The sequence below is a fragment of the Ixodes scapularis genome, unplaced genomic scaffold (genome assembly GCF_016920785.2).
Source record: "Ixodes scapularis isolate PalLabHiFi unplaced genomic scaffold, ASM1692078v2 PGA_scaffold9__187_contigs__length_104089568, whole genome shotgun sequence".
Taxonomy (NCBI): domain Eukaryota; kingdom Metazoa; phylum Arthropoda; class Arachnida; order Ixodida; family Ixodidae; genus Ixodes; species Ixodes scapularis.
Genome location: NW_024609884.1, coordinates 22,119,352 through 22,139,269, shown reverse-complemented (window position 1 = coordinate 22,139,269; position 19,918 = coordinate 22,119,352). Strand labels below are relative to the sequence as shown.

Genomic DNA, 19,918 nt, shown 5'->3' with positions numbered 1-19,918 from the left:
GGTCAAATCAGATACTAAACATACTATAATTTTCAGAATTCTCAAGTTTGGGAAATGTTAAACTGGGCCCTTGAACGAAGTGGGCGCTTCCACAGTATTTTACGGCAAGTCTTTTGAGATATGGCAGCTTCCTTTAGTTGGAAAGGGAAGTGCTGTCACAAATAGCTGCCTTAAAGCTGGCCGTATGCATGCAGCTGCAAGCACGAACAGCAAACAAGGCACAGTTGAATGACTACTAGGCTGTCCTGGACCTGCAAATCTTGCTTGCTGGGATGATAGCAAGCAGAGCGTGCAAGCATGAAGGGACAATACTTACAACCGCCTTGCCCTGGCATGATCATAGCCACCGGAATCCATATTTTGTTTAGTTTTAACGTGCAAAGACAGCACAGGGAGGAAAACACAGAGTAAAAAGGCTGAATAGAAACATTTTATGGAAAAATTTCCTTCACACAATAAGTATACGCACACGCACACACACATACACACACACACACACACACACACGCGCGCGCGCACGTATGCATAAAGTCAGTGTATATAGAATGTAAGCAAATTTATACTTCAGTTTGCAATCAAAAAAATTCAATCTGATCCCCAATTTCTGTTAATAAAACATCACGAATGGGGCAGGTTCGCGATAATTTAAACTCGGATATTTCATACTCCTGGTTAATTCAAACAAATTTCAGAATTTTGGTTGTCCCGCCATGTTTTTAATGTATGCATAAGCCGCTTCATTCGAACGGCATTTTCGTGCAATTCATACTTTTTGCTCTCGCGGCCCCGTTGAGTGCGCTTCTTTCCGAGCACCGGTGCACTGCAGAGAGGCAACACCGGCGTAGCTTGCTTCTGTGGGTATTGCTTCTCAGCAGTGCACCGGTGCTCGGTGAGAAGCGCACTCAACGGGGCTTAAGCGGGCACACACGAGCTATCAAAACGGGCACTACGCGAAAATTTCCATAACAAGTTGCGCGGATGCTGTGACCTGGTGGCATGACATAGGTCCAAGTCACAGCGTCCGCACCAAGTTGCTATAAAAACTGCCGTGCCATGCTCGTTCTCTACGCTCGTGTGTCCCCTGCTTCATAGTCCACATTAGACAACTTCTTGGCCTGATGAACAAACTTAATTTTGTTTGGAGTTGTCGTGTGCTGTCAAACAGTCCACGATAAACAACATTTCTGAGGGATAAAAAAACTTATGTCATACATTTCCCAAATGCTTCAAGTGTGGCACACCTGCTTATGATCAGTAGGCCTATGTAGAGGAAATCGTCAAATATTTGCTTTGTATGTGTAGTCAGTCATCTGGCAAATCATAATGTTATCTTGCATCATATTTAGATGAATTTCTGATAATTCAAACGAAATTCATGGCTTCCTGGAGTTTGAATTAATGAGAGTCTACTGTACAATACATCCTTTAATGTAAGCATAATTGAGGTTTGAAAGAAAAGGAAGTCTACCAGTGATGAAAACCATACCTAACACAAGGTTGCAGAAAGCGCGTTGATTTACTCACCCTGCTAAAAATTCTACACCAACAGACTTGCTCAAGTTTGAAATGCCAACTGATGAGGCCACGAGAGGCAACAACTCGAAAAAGTTAAAACTATTTTTCACAGTTATCACCTATATAGCCCAGGAACTTGCTTCTATGAAATGGAATGACCTGGTAATAGGCATGTTTCAGAAAGAACTACAAATGCATGTATATGTGGCAGCAGATGTCAGAACTGAACAGGTTGCCCATACAGGAACCGTGAAGTTTTGAGAAGAAAAATGATTATGACCATCAAAATTGATGGCAATAAAGCACCATTGTAAATGGTGATCTGTGAGCTCATAAATATCAACAAGATGAGTATCTGAACAAAATCTTGAGTTACTGATAAAACTACCAGTACTCCAAACGGTTGTGCTTGGGTCTTCTGAACATGTGTCAAAGAAAGCATGCAATAAAATAAAAATGTTCACATATGTCACCGAATTCTTGCAACATTCTGAATGCATTCCAAACCGATTCACATTCTCTTTCAGTTTGAGCTTTTCATGTTGACAGACACCCCGAGGGCATATATTGTTACATACAGCTGGGAAAATTAAAAAAAAAAATGCCAGTTTGATAGTTTCAAAAGCATCATACTCACAGTTCAAGCATAATGACAAACAGTTTGCACTCATCAATGTACCATAAAAATTCCACACCAAAGGCACCTCTCACATTTCACTTCAGAAGTTATATGGCATTACAAAGGGTGCAGGTGCAAGGGCACAGGTAAAAGGGGTACAGCCCAGCAAAGTGTGTTGTTTGTACGGGCAGTCGAGCAACAAAGGAACCTCTTATAGCTATACTACAAGGGTTGTTCAAGGCTGACCTGGACTTTTGTTTATAAGAAATGGCTGAACAAGTTTAGCATGTCGATACTTGCGTAGGACGATTAACATAATCCTTCTTGAATATCCAGTGCCTAAAACAACATATTTGAAGCATCTGTAAGAGCTCCAGCTATCATGGCAACGAGCAATGTGTCTAGATGTGGAGTAGTGGAGAAAAATCACATTTCTGGTGAAAGGGAAAGTTAAACCAGCTGAAATTTTGAAAAGAATGCAAGGACAGTATGGAGGACAAACAATCCTATGAACAAGAGTGTAAGAATGGCGACAACAGTTTCGCAATAGACGACAATCAGTGACAAATGAACTGCACAAACATATTCATTCGACTGGAGTCATGCAACCCAGTTTTCTCTATGTCAAAGGAATCTTGGAGCTTCCAAAACGGCAGTGGTGCCAGGATGCCCAAAGGAAATACTTTGAACAGCTGATATAGTTCCCTGCTTATCCTATTCGCCATTTCCTTTGTAGAAATAAAAGTCCCGGTCAACCCTGAACGACCTTTGTACATGAGCCTGCACTGCAGCTGCAGGATTTTTAAGGCAGAAAATTATTACAACAGCAACCCTGTTCTTCGAACAAACACACCACCAAGATCACCTTACTTGGAAGGCAGAGTATCTGTCCGTTCTGCGTGGCCGATTGCAGGACGGCAAGTAGCGACGCACTGGATCCAGCTCTGTGATGTGCAGTAGGCCTTCCACTGCAGTAAGTGGACAGTCACGCATCGTGGGCACCCAAGGTAAGATGACAGTAGCCGGGAAACTTACGCAAGAGCTTCGAGATGATGTGCAGAGCCTGGCCCATCATGAACAGGTTATCCACATCCCCCTCGGCACTCGGAAGCCGGGGCTGGGAGCCTGGTTCGGCCCTCTCGGCCTCCAGGAATTCTTTTGGCACGTAGAAGTACATGGGAACAATGTAATCTGCGAAAAGAAGGAAAGTACAAGAGCCATTAGCCACAGAAGCAGCTCATAAAACTGTAGGAAGGCAGTCGAGACAAACTGTCGGACGAGAAGAAGCCCTCCAGAGACCTCCAATAAAGTGCTAGGTTTCTAATAGACTGCCCTGAAGATGAAGAGGGATGGTTTCACAAAAAAATCAGCATCTTCTTTCTTCATGACCCATGAGGCACATGTACCCATCAAGAAAGTCACAAAGAAAATTGGTAGCTTAAGGAAAAAGCCCTAGAAAAACCATGTTCTGATTTTTAAGAAGTCTCAACATGCTCAATAAATCTCCAATGCATTATGAAAGGGCCTCTGACACCTTAAAATTAACTCCTCTGAAACTGCCAAACTACTTGACAATAGCTTACCTGCAAAGAAAACCCTTTTACCCCCCTTCCGGAAGTGCCAGATACAATTCCTTTGTGTGCCAAGGGACGTTCTATGTCCTGCTGCCTGCCGAGAACTCGGGAAGCTTTGATGCAAGAGGATACACAATATTCTATTCATCTGAGTTTATCGTAAAAATTCATTTTTTTAATGCGACCGAAATCGTTGAACGTATAGCAAACCACCACAGTGGAACTGCACTCCCGTTTCATGATAACTCGGCAAACTGTGGAGGCTGCTGCCCCTGTAACCCAACGAGAGCGTAGGAGCAAGGCACATGACAACACTCCATGGTCGAGGCCACAGAGGCCTCGTCCACGGAGACCTCGTAAAGCTCTCGTGACATGGTGTCACGTGCCTCGCTCCGACGCTCTTATTGGATCGCAGGGGCCCTAGCCTCCATCGCCAAGCTATCGTGAAATGGAGTATACTAGAACAGTGGTGTCACTACGGGGGAGTGGTGGGGGGGGCGGACCGCCCCGGGCGAAGCGCACAGATGGATGTCGCGGCGGGCCACCGCCGCTGACCCTAGTGACGCCACTGTAGTAGAAACAAGTGAGTACATTCTGTATTTGTAGGTGTGTTTTACAATATTCCGAAATAAACTAAATTTATCTTCTGAAGCTCGAAAATTCTTATTATTCTTCATTAGGTACAATCTAAAAAAAGAAAGAAAGCCAGCTTTACCAATTTCAAAAGGCAAAAGTTTCGTATAAACTTTTTTTTGTTCCTAAAAAATGTAATTTCTGGGCGATCAAGCCCACAACAAAGGTGAAAATTAAAGAAACTTAGAATAGGCAATATTACTATGTCAGTGGCTTTTTGAACTGATAGCCAGCCACCAAACAAAGCCTTTTCTTCCTACGCTAACTTTACCTTCCCATTCTTTTAGCACCTCCTTGGACCAATCCGTGTTTCCTGGAAACAGCAGTCAAAGTTTGTGTGACTTAGAAGCTAACACTAATCCTGAGACACCGTAATGAAATGCATAAGGCACGCTATACGCTCTCCACAATGTCACTGTAAAAAAAAAAATGTGCTTCAAGTTTGTATTTTACAATGGCACATATGATTACCTCCGCTGCATTTCCCGGATTCATGTGCTGGTTCTGAAACACTAAATAAACAGCCTGTATCTGGAAAAAGTATTGCAACGAATGGAGCAGTCAGACATCCAGCGGCAATAAAAAGTTTGGTTTGGACGTTATATAACAGGAACGGAACAAATCCCGTTTGAGAGGCATCGCCCTCTGTACTTTTACCTTTGCGCGGAGGAGTCTCTAAGCATGCATCTGAAAATATATGTAGTATACAATTTTGGATTAATGCCTATGAAATGGAAGTGGATGATATATACTATATAGAAACTGAGCCTAGAGCAGCAAATAATTTACCCAAAGCTCTTTAAATAATTTTAATTGCAGAAAAACGATAAAACTGAAACCAAAATTAACTTGCAATCTTACTATACATTGTTTCAGCTTCAGTACAGACGGAGCCGACGCGACGAGGAAATGGAGCCAATCAAGCAGCGTCAAAATAGCAAGTCACAGGACATCTTTTGTTTATGATTGGTTCAACGATGATAGAACACGTACAGAAACATGACGAACACCATGAAGGTGTGCTTTTGACGCTGTCCGATAGGTCTTGTCGGACTCGTAGCGTCGGCTTAAAGTGAAACAAAGTATAGTTCGCCATCCTGCCGTGGCGTCTGATGTTGTATAAACATCAGCAAGTGGGCAGCTTAAGCCTCTTTCCCCAGCATCAGAAACTGTAGGAAGGCCGTGGCGGCTGCTTGTGGGCAACAATGGATTATGATTAATCAAGCTTGTCTGAGTCAAGCAATGACCAGCAAATGTTTTAAGATTTTCAGCAAGATGTTTCTAACAATTTGCTGTTCGCATTTAATCCATCGTCATTGCCTCCAAGGGGGCCACCCATCGCGGCTGCATCCGCGATCCGCCAACATGTATCAGGTGCCGCTTCACAAGCAGAATGGCATGGAAGCTTTGTTAGCACGGTAAAACTTGTTTGCTAGCACGACGCAAACGCTAGCTCCCAGTGTTCGCATTGTGCTAGCAAACAAGCTAATGGGGAAATGCTACCATGCAACAATGCCTTGCAAGCACGCCTACCCGCGTGTTTCAGAAAGCTCAACTAAGTCCTCGAATTGCACCGTGCCCCCTGGCTGTGCATGGGTGCATTCGTCACTTGCAGTCTTTACTGTAGCATAAATAAAACCACTCATAGGTAGTTCTCCCAAGTTCATTATTCTTCAGATTCGTTGGCATAAATTTACATTTATTTATATGTCCCAAATTATAGTTTACCAGTGATCATATTTACGGAGCTTTAGTCGTACGATAAAAATTGAGAGCAAAGCGGGGAAAACTAAAGGAGCCATTTCCCCGGCACAGTTTGATACCATGTGAAACTCAAACCGCTGATTATGAATTAGGGTGGCATTGCGCTCCACTTTTTTCGCTCATAGCTAAAGGAAAGATCCGGAGAGCCAGTGCCAAATATGCACCTCCATACTTGTCCCTCTTGAGCCTGGGTGCCAGGAGCTGTTTGTACTTCTGGACTTGCTCGTCGTGGCCCTTGAATATCCCTGGCCAAACCACAATGCACTTAACAAAGACGCTCAACTGCAGGACATCAGAATGATAATAAAGATAGCCACTTACCATCCAGAATCATCAAAATAAAAAACATTGGCCATTCCGACTCAATGTTTTCAAATGCCTGGAAGAAACAAAACCCACACTCAGCATCACTGTAATTAATGTGTCCAAAGACCAAGGCTTCATGAGAGAATAAAGAAACCTAAAATGAGGTGCTGGAAAATTTTTGACCTCACTTGAAGAAGCCCAAGAATTTCAAGAGCGCTCAAGCGAGAACAGACATTGAATAATGTATTATGTCGTGCTCATACCCAAGGTGGATTCGTTATGATCTTTAGGCTTCATGATGGGCTACTACATGCCACTGTGATCAATGACTAGTGTCCATCCTCAAATCCGACCCCTGCTCCTTCAAAAGGGCAACACTCGTTCATAAATGCAATGGAGAATGAAGATTCTCGGCGAGATGAAGACTGTAGGATCCAATTCAAATTTACTACTCAAACAGTTTTCGCAGTCTGTCTGGTGTACCGCCCAACTGGCTAATCACCTGGTCGCTTACATGGTGCATGGTGCAGTGTAAGGTACATGATGTAGTCCATACTTTCTAAAGTGGACTCTTAAGCATTGCTTCACTTAAACTTATTGCCACAATAAACTCCAGAAAGTTTGATTTCGAGGTTTTTTGTGTCAAACCAATGAAGAGCATCTGGCACGCCCCGGCCAGAGGACTGAGGACTAATTTCAACCACCTGAGGATCTTTTAACGTCCAACCGAAAGCTTGGTTACACGGCCTCCTCAATAAGCCTCCATCAGATTGCAGGCACCTCGGCTGGGATTCGAACCCGCCACATAGGGATTCGTAGGCCAGCGCTTTGCTTCAGAACCACCGAGGTGGCTTTCCATATATAGCTAGAGTTGAACCTAATAAGCTGAATGCAGTGGTAACTTACAACAGAAACCTTTAGAAGAATTTTCATGCAAGTATGTAATAACATTCTATAGCGATACGTGAGGTTAGTACTCTCGGGAACTGGTAGCCCAGGGAAGCACTCACTTTGGTCTCTCCTGACGTGTAGTACTTTCGACTTCGATCTTCGAGCACGGTTCCGTAACCATCACGCAGAAAACGCTTGATGCCGTAGCTGCTACGATGAAGTTTCCGTATCACCTTGTCCTTTGTGCGCCTATACAGGTAGTCGTCGTGGGTTGCAAAACAAGGGAAGCTCACAGCCATCAGCAGCCCTGTGTCTGTATTCTAGGGTCAAAAACTTACAATAATTAGGCAAATGTATGTTATATGGACAATATTTTTTTCTTCTACCATAATACAATTCTACTAAACATTTATCCCTTGGAAATACCAGTGAAGCATTCCACTTATTAAAATGAAATATATATATTTTTGTGTCTAATTAGGTTTGGTATATTTTAAAATGTACACTTTGTACAAATTATTCAATTTGACAGTTACAATGTTACATTGAAATTAAAAATGAGTGGGATGTAATGACTGTGTATGTGCATACGTTAAATATAGACGAAATGGAAAACAGAGCTTCCTGGTACACCTGAAGGAACTAAGACAACTTTTTAAAAGTAAAGCATCACACTCTAGGAATAAGTTTCTTGCTTCTCTTGATGATAAGATCAAATGGAAACCAAAAGAATTTCTGAGAAACGTGAGCAGCTGGAACAAACAATCTTTCAGTGATTCAGGATAGGTAGTTGGTAATGAAGCTAACAAAGCAAGCCCCTTTAATAGCTATTTAAAATCTGCATTTCTGCCACCTACGGTGGGTGACCTCCTCTCACTCCCACGCCTCTAGAAGACAACACGTTGGATATTGAACTTCGTTAAGATGGGATTCTTAATTTGCTAGATAAAATTGATGGTATATTTTGCCGTATATTAAAAGAGCATTCCGGCATTTTTTCTAGTTTTTACATCTTCTATTTGATACTTCGTTGTCCTGTGAAAAACTGCCGAATGAATGGAAAACAGTGCATGTTGTTCCTGCTCATAAAAGTGGGGAAAAACAGAGTAGAAAACTACACGCCAATCTCTCTTCTTTGTGGGTACTCAGATAGTAGACTTCTATCACAATATTTCTTCTTCTTTCGATAAAGTCATACAAGTAATAGACTGCATTTTTCTAGACTTCCAGAAAGCATTTGATATGGTCTCCCATAAGCTGATCCTACACAAATTAAAGTTTTTGAATATCCCTGAAAATATCATTTGGCTTAATGACTATCTGACAATAGAAAACAGGCTGTTTTAGTTACCGAAAACATGTTGCCGTAAGTACAACATCAGGTGTCCCGCAGGAATCGGTGCTAGGACCGTCTTTATTTTTAATATATGTAAATAACATTTTTACAGAAATTAGGTCAAGTATTCGCCTTTATGGGGACAATTGTGTTTTATATCGCAACATAAAGTCAGATTCAGGCTGTCTGGCGTTGCAGGAAGATAGTGATCGCATGGTGAGATGATGCAAAATATAAAAAATTAAATTAAATACTCTGAAATAGATAACATTCACCCAAAAGCAACAACCAGTTTCCTTTACTTATACAGTCGACGACGTCCCTTTACAAAAAGGTAAAAAAAGTAAAATATTTGGGTGTTCATTTTTCACAAAATTTATCTTGGAGCGTGCATGTAGATTTCATGACAATCAAAGTCAACCGCGTGTTAAATTTGTTTAGGAGAAACTTTCGAGACTGTCCTTCCACTGTAAAAAGCACAGTTTTTTCTCAAATATGCCTGCATACTCTGGGACCTTAAAGAATGCTACTTTAAACAGAAAATGGAGCAAATACAAAGCAAAGCAGCTAGGTTACAAAAAAAATTACAATTGAACGCAAAGTGTCAGAGCCCTTAAATGGTAAACCCTTAAACTCTAGAAGACGCCGTCTTCACTTGAAATTTTTAAATATGATATACCTTGACCAAACTGGATTGTATAAATCTAAATTCATTCAACCACCGCACTTTGTATCACGTAGACTAGATCATTCTAAGAAAATTACAGTTAGGTAACAGCTAGGACCAATGTATTTCAATTCTGATTTTTTCCCAATACTATTAAACAATGGAATGAACTGACTGATGACACTATTTTGATTTCATAGACTGCTCATTTTTTAGATAAACTGTCATGTGATAGTTGGGTAGAAAAAAAAGTAAATTTTCTTTTTGTGAATGTGCGTTTTCAGAGTGCTTACTTTGCAACACTGTGTTTGGGTCTGCTCTGTTTTTCAAGATACCTGTAAATGTGATGATTGATAAGATTGGCATAAAATACAAGCTTTTTTTTATCTTTACATCGCAATGGAGTGAAATGCAGGTCTTGATACTTTTGCATGTACTGAAATTCACACTTTTTGGTGGCATTATTTTAATATCAATGTGGATCCCATTTGTTAGAGGCTTGATTTTGTAGCACAATTTTGATGTGCAAACTTGCTTTCTTACGCATTAATTTGAATGAGTGTATTTCTTGTACAAATGTATCCTCGCACCACTTTTCTACTTCCCCCTCCCTCCCTTGGCGATAATGAATGCCTCTTGGTGCTGCGGGGTAACATGTAATAAAAAATCCTAAAAATCACTAGGTATTTACAGACAAATTACTTTGTGAACAATGAGACAAACTTCATGACACTGTTTCACAAAAGCAGGAATTACCATATAAACAAACATGTACTGCAATTAAAAAACAGTGAAGGAAATATACTGCATTACAAAGCTTCAAACATGGAATGTGTAAATGCAAATCGTGCCCTTACAGGAAAATACTGTTATCCTCATTAGTTCTGCAGAGGAATGCGTTCAGAGGACAGTTCATAGCTCCTTAAAGACCGACAACCAGTTCGCGCTTTCCAGTTTTCCCTTGTTTTCTGCTCTCCCCCCTTTTACCCTGTCCACCATTGCCTTTTTCCTCCTCCCCGATGGTGAGAAGGATCTTCTGCCTCGCAGAATCTCGAGTCTGGTCATCGGTCTTTAACCACTTAGATGTAAGGGGTTAGGACACGCCAAAAAATAAAGTATGAGATAACTATACTGCTAGGACCCATTATATGTTCCTATATTTCTGCTAAGTTTGTTTTGAAAATGGTGCGATAGCTTCATGGGTAAAACTATTTATATGTAGGACCCTCAGATCCTACCTATTCGGAAAGGCCGCCATGTTTGTTGTGTCGGTGACGCCATTCGCCCAACGCGCGTTGTCCCCTTACACGCACTCACAGACTCGTACTTCAGCTTCCTCGTTTACCTTTTGCGTTTTGAGCATGCAATTCACGATGATTAAGTCCGTGACATTGCTCGCTTCGTCGAAGTCTTCAACACTGATCGCCGATTGCTATCAAGAGATGTTGGAAGCTGGTCATTTTGACTGCGACCTGCTGGCGACCAGCTCCAGCTATGACAAGATCGTCACAGACGAACTCGCCATGGTCACTGTCGTCCACAACTATCTTGCACGCGCATGCAGGGTGGAAGGTCAAAGGGCCGGGGGTAAGAGTGAGAGTAGTGTTGGAGTATCCGAGTTGCGCTAGAAGTTTCGATCGTACTGTGGCGAGGCGAGCTTCGGCGAGCATGGGGGCGCCTAAAATGAGAGGACATTCATCAGGTGCTTTATGGGCACCATGGTGTGACTAACTTGGGCAGTGTTGCCTGGTCGCAAAACCAAAATTATCAACATTTGTTGATTGATTATCGCAATTAATAGAGCTCTAAAAATCATGAAACTTGGTGTATTCGCCTATGAGCATTCCAGTTCAAGAATAATCTACCCGTTTAATGTTTGTGTCCTAACCCCTTTAAAAAGCCACATAATTATAGTTAATACACCATCAACATGTATGTACCAACCTTTGAACTTGATTCTCTCGGAAGCAAGGTTTCAAAGATGCTACGGTTGCGATTATGAGCATCCACATCCACATAGATGACGGACCACGATGCTCCCTTGTCGCCAAACAGGTTGCAGCCATTAATGGCCTCCAGGGCTGACTTGGCCATGCCAATGGAGCTGCAGCACAAACAGTGGCGGTATTGAGGCCACGTCCGAGCACAGATGACTCGGTCTGTTGCTAATAGCCAGTCTTAGAAAAGCGTACCCAAAAGCTTTGCGTGCACAAAAAAATAGAGTCGCTGCCATGGGCCAATCCAAAATCAGTTTGGATTTGCCACATGCGAGGTAGTGTTGACACTATTTCTTTCCGTATGCAAAGCTTTTGGGTACACTATGCTGAAACTCCCTAATGTTGTCCCATCTGCCTACAGTAAAAGACCTACCTGGAGTGAATCTCAGGGGTACCATTGTTGTACTTGCTGCCTCTTTCCCACATGCCAAAGTCAGGAGTGCGGTATGCACGCTCCACATAGTACACCAGGTTCTGTACAAAGTTCACTTCATCCATTGTATAAATGATCTGCAAAAATGTTGAACGGTAAAGAAAATGTCTCGCAAATTGAGTAACCTTATACTGAGCAACAATCAATGCACAAAGCTGGAGGCATCATTCCCAATGCAATGGGTAAGTGTTTGCATAAAGCTGCACAGACAAAGTGTGCAACTAGTGGTGTAATCCATCATGCACCTCCTCATAATTACATTATCACAAAAATGCTGCATATTTCTAGACACTCACCTGTAGACCTGAGGTAATCATTTGAACAAGATACAGTAGATAAAGTGAAACTGAATCGATCTGAAAATATGAAAAAGAATCCAATTAAAGCTCAATTGAACTACTTATTGGCTCATCAAAGAACAATCTGAGAGCCAAAAGTAAGCAGACAGCAGTTCTATTTTTAAAGGACCACTCAAGCAAAAAGTCAGCCTCGTTTGTTTGGTTTGAAACAAAATTTCAGCCCTAGACAACTAGACAAAACTCAACACACACTTTCAGTTGCCCATCCAAAATATGAAGAGTAAAAACCACACCTTTTAATTTATTTATTTTGTTTAATTCAGAAAAAAATGCAGATAATTCACCATTCAAGTAGAAGGGGGTCACACCAAATTTCTAAGAAAATGTTCAAAACAGTCGATACTTGGAGCATGTACACCCGCCGGCAATATGAAGGTGAACACCTTACCTGGCTCCTTGACTGCTTTACGGCTCCCTAAAGCTATATTAACTCTCAACGTCTCAAATGGTTTATAGCTTGGGGTCTGAACTTTGCTTTCTAGCCCTCTTCTGGAACAGAGCTCGTTCCAAAACTTGCAGGAGCGTCAAAAAGTGAAAGCCGTTTACAACTCCCTGTAATGCCGAATTGGAGCGCAGCTCTTGAGGGGGAGGAGGGAAGGGTACTGACGGCCACGTGTTCTCGAGAAGGGGGGGTCACGTGACCCCCCCGAGGGCACGTGACCTTGGTGGGGTCACGTGGGGGAGTCACGTGCCCCCTTACGAGGTCACGTGACCTCGGGAGGGGTCACGTGACCTCGGGGTGTCACGTGACTCCCCAGGTCACGTGACCAAATTTCCCCGCTAGATTTAGCAGGGAAATTTTTTCCGCTAGATTTAGCGGGGAAATTTTTTCCGCTAGATTTAGCAGAGAAATTTTTTCCGCTATATTTAGCAGGGAAATTTTCGCGCTAGATTTAGCGGGGAAATTTTTTCTGCTAGATTTAGCGGGGAAATTTTTCCGCTGGATTTAGCGGGGAAATTTTTCCGCTAGATTTAGCGGGGAAATTTTTTCCGCTAGATTTAGCTGGGAAATTTTTCCGCTAGATTTAGCGGGAAATTTTTTCGCTAAATTTAGCGGGGAAATTTTTCCGCTAGATTCAGCGGGGAAATTTTTCCACTAGATTTAGCGGGGAAATTTTTTCCGCTAGATTTAGCGGAGAAATCTTTTCGCTATATTTAGCAGGGAAAATTACCCATAATGCACCGCGCGGTTACGCCGACGGCGACGCCGCTCAAGCCGGAAACGGGCGCCTAAGAGCTGCGCTCTAAAACAAGAAGAGGGCTGTTCACCTTCATATCGCTCACGTGTGCACACAGTCGGACGGCAGTGAATTCCCATTTATAAAAGCATAATTCTGACATTGTTTGAGTGATTCAGTCTTGCTGAAAACACCTGAACGTAAACATCTTTCTACCCTCTCCTGAAGCACTACAAATGCCCGAGATTAGCAGTGAGTACACCTCTCATGAGTGAACATTCACATGCAGACTCACTGATGCGAACGTCTTCACTGCAACAAAACTATGGCACAGAAATTTTGTTTTTGGGGGGAGGGCTACAGCGGCAAGAAGCTTAATGCTTTTCAGGTACAGGCCACACATTCCCATCTCGCATGAAGTGTGAATGCAACCTTACCTGAAGGTGGCCATAATCACTCTCAGGAATGATAGTCATTCCGGACTTGAGATGGAAAATGGAGTGGAGGGCATGCTGTGGTCCTTGTTCGACTTTGAATTTCTCCATCTGCAGCAGAAATGCAAGAGCATATCCTTATCACTTCTTTGCTTCAATACAGCAGGGTCCCCCAGGCAAGGAAAGGGACAATGCCGTGAAAGGGGCACCTTGTCTTTGGACTGTCGCATCCAGCAGAAGAGGATACCCCGCATGCACTTGACCACGCTCTGTCCCAGCTCATATGACTTCCCCCGGTCATCGTCTATCCTCCTGCAACACAGATGAAGAAAAGCAGAGGCCCGTGTTACAATATTCATCAGCTATTATAGCTTCTGCAATACTGATGAGCATGAAAAGAAGCTAGCATGAATGATTCTACAACCGACTGGATACACTTGAGAAGATGGTGATATTAACAGGTCAACATGCCACTCAAGAGTCATCCACCCTAGAGGAAGCCACTGGTGGTCATTGCACCACATTCACTCACTGTTAGCACTGAGTGCAAATAGCCAAGTGAGGGAGAATCCATACCACAGGGGTTTCAATATGAAAGCATTGACAGCCACTGGTGCTACACCCAGATAATACGGAAGGGGTACTGTTACTCCATCTGGTGCCAGACTCCATGCTCATAATTTACATTATGAGCATGAGCTCAGCACAGTGCTCAGAGGAGAGCATCATACAGAGCCCTCAATCTTGTCAATGGTGGACAGTGCCTCAGTACCTCCCACCACACCTTTTTTCACCTGGCCATAATGGCACTGCTCATATCTTTGCAACCTACAGAAATTGGGCAAAGGGGAATCTCAAGATGGAGCAAAATATAAAGAATAAACTACTATACCCCTCTGAAAAGGTTTTCCAAGATTTTCTCCAAGGGGTGCCGTTTTCACAAAATGGCAGCTTGATACTGAGATCATGCACTTGTCGGTCCAATCAAAATGACTCAGCTTTGATTGGTTCGGTAGCTGTATTTAAGAACACTGATGATTGTAAACCACCCAATTCTGGGCATGTTTGTATTATAAAAAAAGCACATGAAAAGTATTTGTGATTTAATGCTACAGCATATATAGAGTATATATATACTCCATGTACCGTATTTACTCGAGTAATAGCCACACTGTTTATGAAGAAAACTTGAGGGTCCGCTTTTCCGCGAGGCATGCGGCTTGCCAATCACCGCGATCGGCAGCATGATTCCAGCAGTTTACAGGACAGAGATAATGTCTTCGCGCGAAAATACCATCTGTGAAGATTGCATTTGTATGCAGAATCGTGTTCTTGATCTAGTTATTCGCTATGTCATTTTTGCGCAACACAATGATTGGCTGTATATGTGTTCTGCGGGAAAGCAGATGCAAGGGCCTTGTTCATAAATAGTGTGGCTATTACTCGAGTAAATACGGTAAAACCAAATACCTTCTTAGACTCCCAGTGCAATCCCAAGTGTCATAAGAAACACAGAAACTCACCAAAAATAGAAAAATAAAATTACAACTAGAACATCTACAGGAAAGAATACTGACAATAGATGTGTGCCAAGGTCAAAAAGACACCTGGTGTTTCAGTGCAGTAGCATTTCTTATCCCTCATCTAAGGCCCCTTCCTGGGTCCCGCATTCTCTTCTAAAAATAGAATTAAAAGAAAACTTAAAATTAAACAGAGAGCGAATAGAGAAAAACAAATACCTTCACCAGGTACAGCTCGATATTCTTACTTCATCTAATTCCATGCATGACAAGAGAAGTAGAAAATACTTCGTGATTAGCCCAGTAATGTAGTCTCCTCGGTTATCTCAGCTCCTGTGGGCAACTGTAAAGTGCCGCACCAAGAAAATTCTCCGTGAGCCAGGAAGAAGAGGAGAAACGCATCAGGCTCTAGAACCAATTCTATTTCTGTCACAAAGTTTAGAAGTTAGAACTTTTTTGCTAACTTCCTTTGAAAACATGAATAAAAATGTGACGATTCAAAGCTATGGGTTTTAAGTTCACCTCACAACGATAGCATACTATAACTAATACTTAAATTTCAACAACTACTAATCTTCGCACTATTATTTATACAACATAGCAAAGCACTTTCTCCTTACCGATTGGCCGCTAAGGCATGGAGAAACTGCAGTAACAAAGCCCATAATTCCAATTCTCATGCCAAGCAAAATATGAACACTTGGATCACTTTAATTAAGTTTTTCAAAGAAAACAGTTCACTGTCTTTAGGACAAATAAGGTATGCCCAAAGACATTTTCACCATGTATTGCAGTACACATTATTACAATTTTATCAGTCCTCTGTCCCCACAGTATTTTTTATCCTTTCTACTAAACTATTTTGCATGGCGCGCCTTGTTTAACTGAACTAATTCCGTTTTCAAAAGCACTTGGGCTTGGCCAAACAAATTCACTGACATAGCAGCACTTACTTGTATGCTTGATAGAGGCTCCAGATCGATACCGCACAATAAATGCTGTCTCGAACATACCCATGCTCTCGGTCACGTGAGAGACGTGGGAAAAGCCCTGTGGTAGGGCTTTGAAAGTTTAAGAGTTGCCGTTTAACTGAAACAAAAATTGCATAAAACCATCCGTATGGAATGCTCAAGCAAAAATATAAACATTCTGGAGATATTATTTCAAAAATTGAGGAACTGGTGCTACAACTTCGCACCGTTTTTAATCACAATTGAATTGCTGTCCCTTTATTCTACAGAAAAGTTACAAAAACTGACGCTTACCCTGTCCATAAAACTTGTCTAGGTGTTGCACTGTGTCAGTGTAGTTTGTGAGCTTTATGCTGTCGACATCAACAGCGTCACTCACGCTGTTCACCCGGCTTCGTCCAAATAGAGGAACAGCCATTGAGCGCTGCCTGAAAGTTGACACAAACATTAGACGACATGGCAAAGTATGAAAGGTCAGAAATTAGCCCATCCCAAAGAGCTTTCCATGCTTTACGCTTTTAGAACTTTCTGCAGGCAGGAAGAAAAGTTTAAAACAACACTGCACACGATAAAAAGATCAGAAAAAAGTGGAAGCGGGTGGACAAGCTCTTGAACAGTCTATATACTCTATATATGTCCTTTATGTCCCCATTTCAGCTTTCCATCAGTCAGCAATACGAGTTGAGATCTTTGGTATTTCGAGTAAAGTGAAAGATACCACAGCAAAAAAAAACCCGTAAGTGAACATGTTACTTTTGTTATAGAATGTTCCTTAAAGGGGCACTAAAGAGGATTCTGTGATCGGCTGTTCTTGGTCATACCTGATTCTACGGGCCCTAAGCATCCTAAAAATGGAAAAGTCACAATCACGCGACGCTGATTTTTCTATTAAAAACGTAGTGAAAGGTCGGGACACACCCCTTTCTGAGCGGATTTTTCTGCTCCCAAGAACAGATGATTGCAGAATCCTCTTTAGTGCCCTTCTGACACTCCTCCACTTTTCCAAGGCATATATTTACATTATGAGCACTAATGCTTATAGAGGGATAAAAACTTGCCCCAAAGTAACTATTGCCAAGATTTCCATTAAAGTTTTGTTTAGAATAGAAACATGATTTCAACCAGTGCATATGGCCACCACCGTGTCTGTGCTTGTAAGCAAATACGTGCAATTACAAGACCGTTGAAGCTATTTTCGCGTGCATGCTGCATACACTTGCACACGTAAAATATATAAATAGATGAGCAAATTCTTAGCTGCACAACAGTACTTAAAACGACTCGAATAAGCACCGACAAACTGACAGGTTGGCATGTTCTATGTGGCATTATGTAGAGCAATGGTTCTCAAATGGGGGTTTGCGGGCCCTTTGGGGTCTGCAAAGGCATTCTAGGGGTCCGCGAAACCCCGAATCAGCAATGCAGCCCGGCAATAAAATTCATATTTTTTTCCACATTGAGAAGAAATATTCCGATTTTTCGTGAGTTTTCTCACGTGCATGTCAATGAGAGAAGTTTACTTCACACTAACCCTTTGTTATATACCTTTATTAAATCATTATCATAATTAACCTACACACTTCCCTCTCCCACACCACGAACAAGGTCCTCCATCACTCCGCCGATCCACAAGGGGTTCGCGAAACACCAATGGCTGAGAACCACTGATGTAGAGCATTCTGTAATGTGGCTAGGAGAAACAATACAGAGTACTTCTTAAAAGAAAGTTTACAATGTAAAACAAACCTATCTTAAAAATTGGTAACTGGACAGAGCAAGTTGAACTTTCATTCCTATATAATACATCTTACCAATGCAATGGCTATGCTAAAATTTCACATACAAACTCACTCTGCATCAATGACAAAAATAAAGCAACTGGTATTTTGTATAGCAGAATGACTGCAGACAGAGGCAAATAAACATTCGCAATTTCCTATTGAGCATAAAAGAAATAAACACTAGGTTCTTCGAGACTGTTTAAAAGCTGACACTTGTGTATCGGCCCTTATACCCCATTTCAGTAGAACTTTATGAAAGATGGGACAACCCAATCAGAGTATTTGAGAGGCACGTAATAATGTAGCTTCCACCATTTATTAGGTAGTGTTGAACTGGATTATAGCAACTGCCATCCTACCATAGCAAACATAATTTCTGCTTTCCTCTTTTAACGTAGATTGAGTTGATGTTTGAAATTGTGGACTCCAAAATATGACAGGGCAATATGACACCCCAGAGACAAGCAAAGCAGTTCTCTCTTAGCTGTTGATTCGGTGAGTAACTGAAATAAACTATGGAAAAGGTCAAATGCCAGGAAAGAAACACATCAGGAGAAAAGATGACAAAGACAAAGCAGTCAAGCATCTCTTTGACCAAATGGCTATGCGCAAGAGGTATATTACACTGTTAGTATTCAGAGCAATTATTAATTTGTTCAAACAGGTGTAATAGAAAGTGATTAAATGTAGAGAAATGCAGTGTCAATGTCAGTTCTTCGTCAAGTAACTAATCAGTGGGGAGATATCGGAGGGCTTCTCCATTTAGTTCATAGCAATTTCTCTTTCTAGTACTGGAACATACCCTTAACTACTCTAGTGCACCCTTAAGTGTCGCACTTGAACATATCCCCAAGTATGCCAACCACAAATAAAGAATGAATACCTTGGGCTGAAGAGACTCATGGTTCACAACATCGGCGTCCGTATTAAGAGAATCTTGTAGCCGAAAGCCTGGTAAGCAGCACGCACATGCACGGGATAGGGACAGGGGACAGGAGCAGCGTGGAGAGCACCATAGTATCCCAGGAGCTTTGCAGAGATGCATCAAGCAGAGATGTCAAAAGTAGCATGCAAGAGGAGCGCACACATCTTTGACTAGCAGCAAAACAGCAGCCTTCGGCAAAGCACCAAAGAGCATTAGAAACGCAACATGCGATTTCTGGGTTTTGCGAAGGCTACGGATGAGTACTGAGGGTAAATAAACGCGAAATCATTCCGACTCCAGACATTAGCATCGGTAGGCTGGACAGATCACAGCTCGCGAAAGTCGGCGAATGTCGGACAGGTTATGGGTGCGCACACAAATCGCACCTCGTCAATCCGGTAATATCATGCTAGGAGATCAAATGCGAAAGCGATTTAGGTATAAAACAAACCTGTCAACGTCGGTTTCACGCAGGTGGTGGAAGGTTAACTTAGGGGTCGTGAGCGCCAGTTCAACAGAACTCACATACCTAGGGGGGGCGGGGGGGCCGATCTCTGCGCCTCCGTTTGAACAGAGCAGCTGAAACTAGGACCGCGTGAGCGAAGCGGCCGTCCTAACTACGGACAGTGGTTCGCAAAAAAACATGATCATCACAGTAGATGCGCGAAGGACGCGCGGATCGGAATTCACGATGTAGTCAGTCACAAGAGCGACCAACAAACAACAAAACCCATAAAATCCCATCCCATCACGACGTTGGCGCCCTCTTGAGTACACCACACGCCGCCACTCATCATCACCTAAAAATTGTTCCACGACCTATTTAGTGATGGTGAATGCCATGTGATCATAGGAATCGTACGTCGGTTGACTCGGTTGATTGATTAATATCAAGGTCGTCTGCGCTAAATAAGGAACCTTGAGAGACGAACTCGTCGTAGGGTGTAAAGTCGGAAGGACCACACCCGCTCTGTTTCTGCCAACCCGTACTGTGATGTGAGCGATGATACGGTGT

General features: G+C 42.3%; 1 protein-coding gene across 4 annotated transcripts in view; it reads right to left on the bottom strand.

Moving 5' to 3' along the window:
* LOC8034555 (probable phosphorylase b kinase regulatory subunit beta) overlaps positions 1–19,708 on the bottom strand; it is a 33,736-nt gene extending 14,028 nt beyond the window's left edge. Inside the window, exons 1-15 of one of the 4 annotated variants that reach the window (XM_029979396.4) lie at positions 19,355–19,708; positions 16,492–16,625; positions 16,180–16,315; positions 13,916–14,018; positions 13,710–13,817; positions 12,032–12,091; positions 11,676–11,812; positions 11,250–11,409; positions 7,422–7,622; positions 6,427–6,484; positions 6,270–6,350; positions 4,613–4,654; positions 3,170–3,325; positions 3,005–3,102; positions 317–328 (exon numbers count right to left, since the gene is read on the bottom strand). In XM_029979396.4, the coding sequence (XP_029835256.2) occupies positions 317–328; positions 3,005–3,102; positions 3,170–3,325; positions 4,613–4,654; positions 6,270–6,350; positions 6,427–6,484; positions 7,422–7,622; positions 11,250–11,409; positions 11,676–11,812; positions 12,032–12,091; positions 13,710–13,817; positions 13,916–14,018; positions 16,180–16,315; positions 16,492–16,615 (1,476 nt within the window). In that variant the 5' untranslated portion in view covers positions 16,616–16,625; positions 19,355–19,708. The remainder of the gene's footprint in view (positions 1–316; positions 329–3,004; positions 3,103–3,169; positions 3,326–4,612; positions 4,655–6,269; positions 6,351–6,426; positions 6,485–7,421; positions 7,623–11,249; positions 11,410–11,675; positions 11,813–12,031; positions 12,092–13,709; positions 13,818–13,915; positions 14,019–16,179; positions 16,316–16,491; positions 16,626–19,354) is intronic. The other 3 variants (XM_029979397.4, XM_029979398.4, XM_029979400.4) reach the window with 3 other exon arrangements.
* Positions 19,709–19,918: the final 210 nt, after the last annotated feature.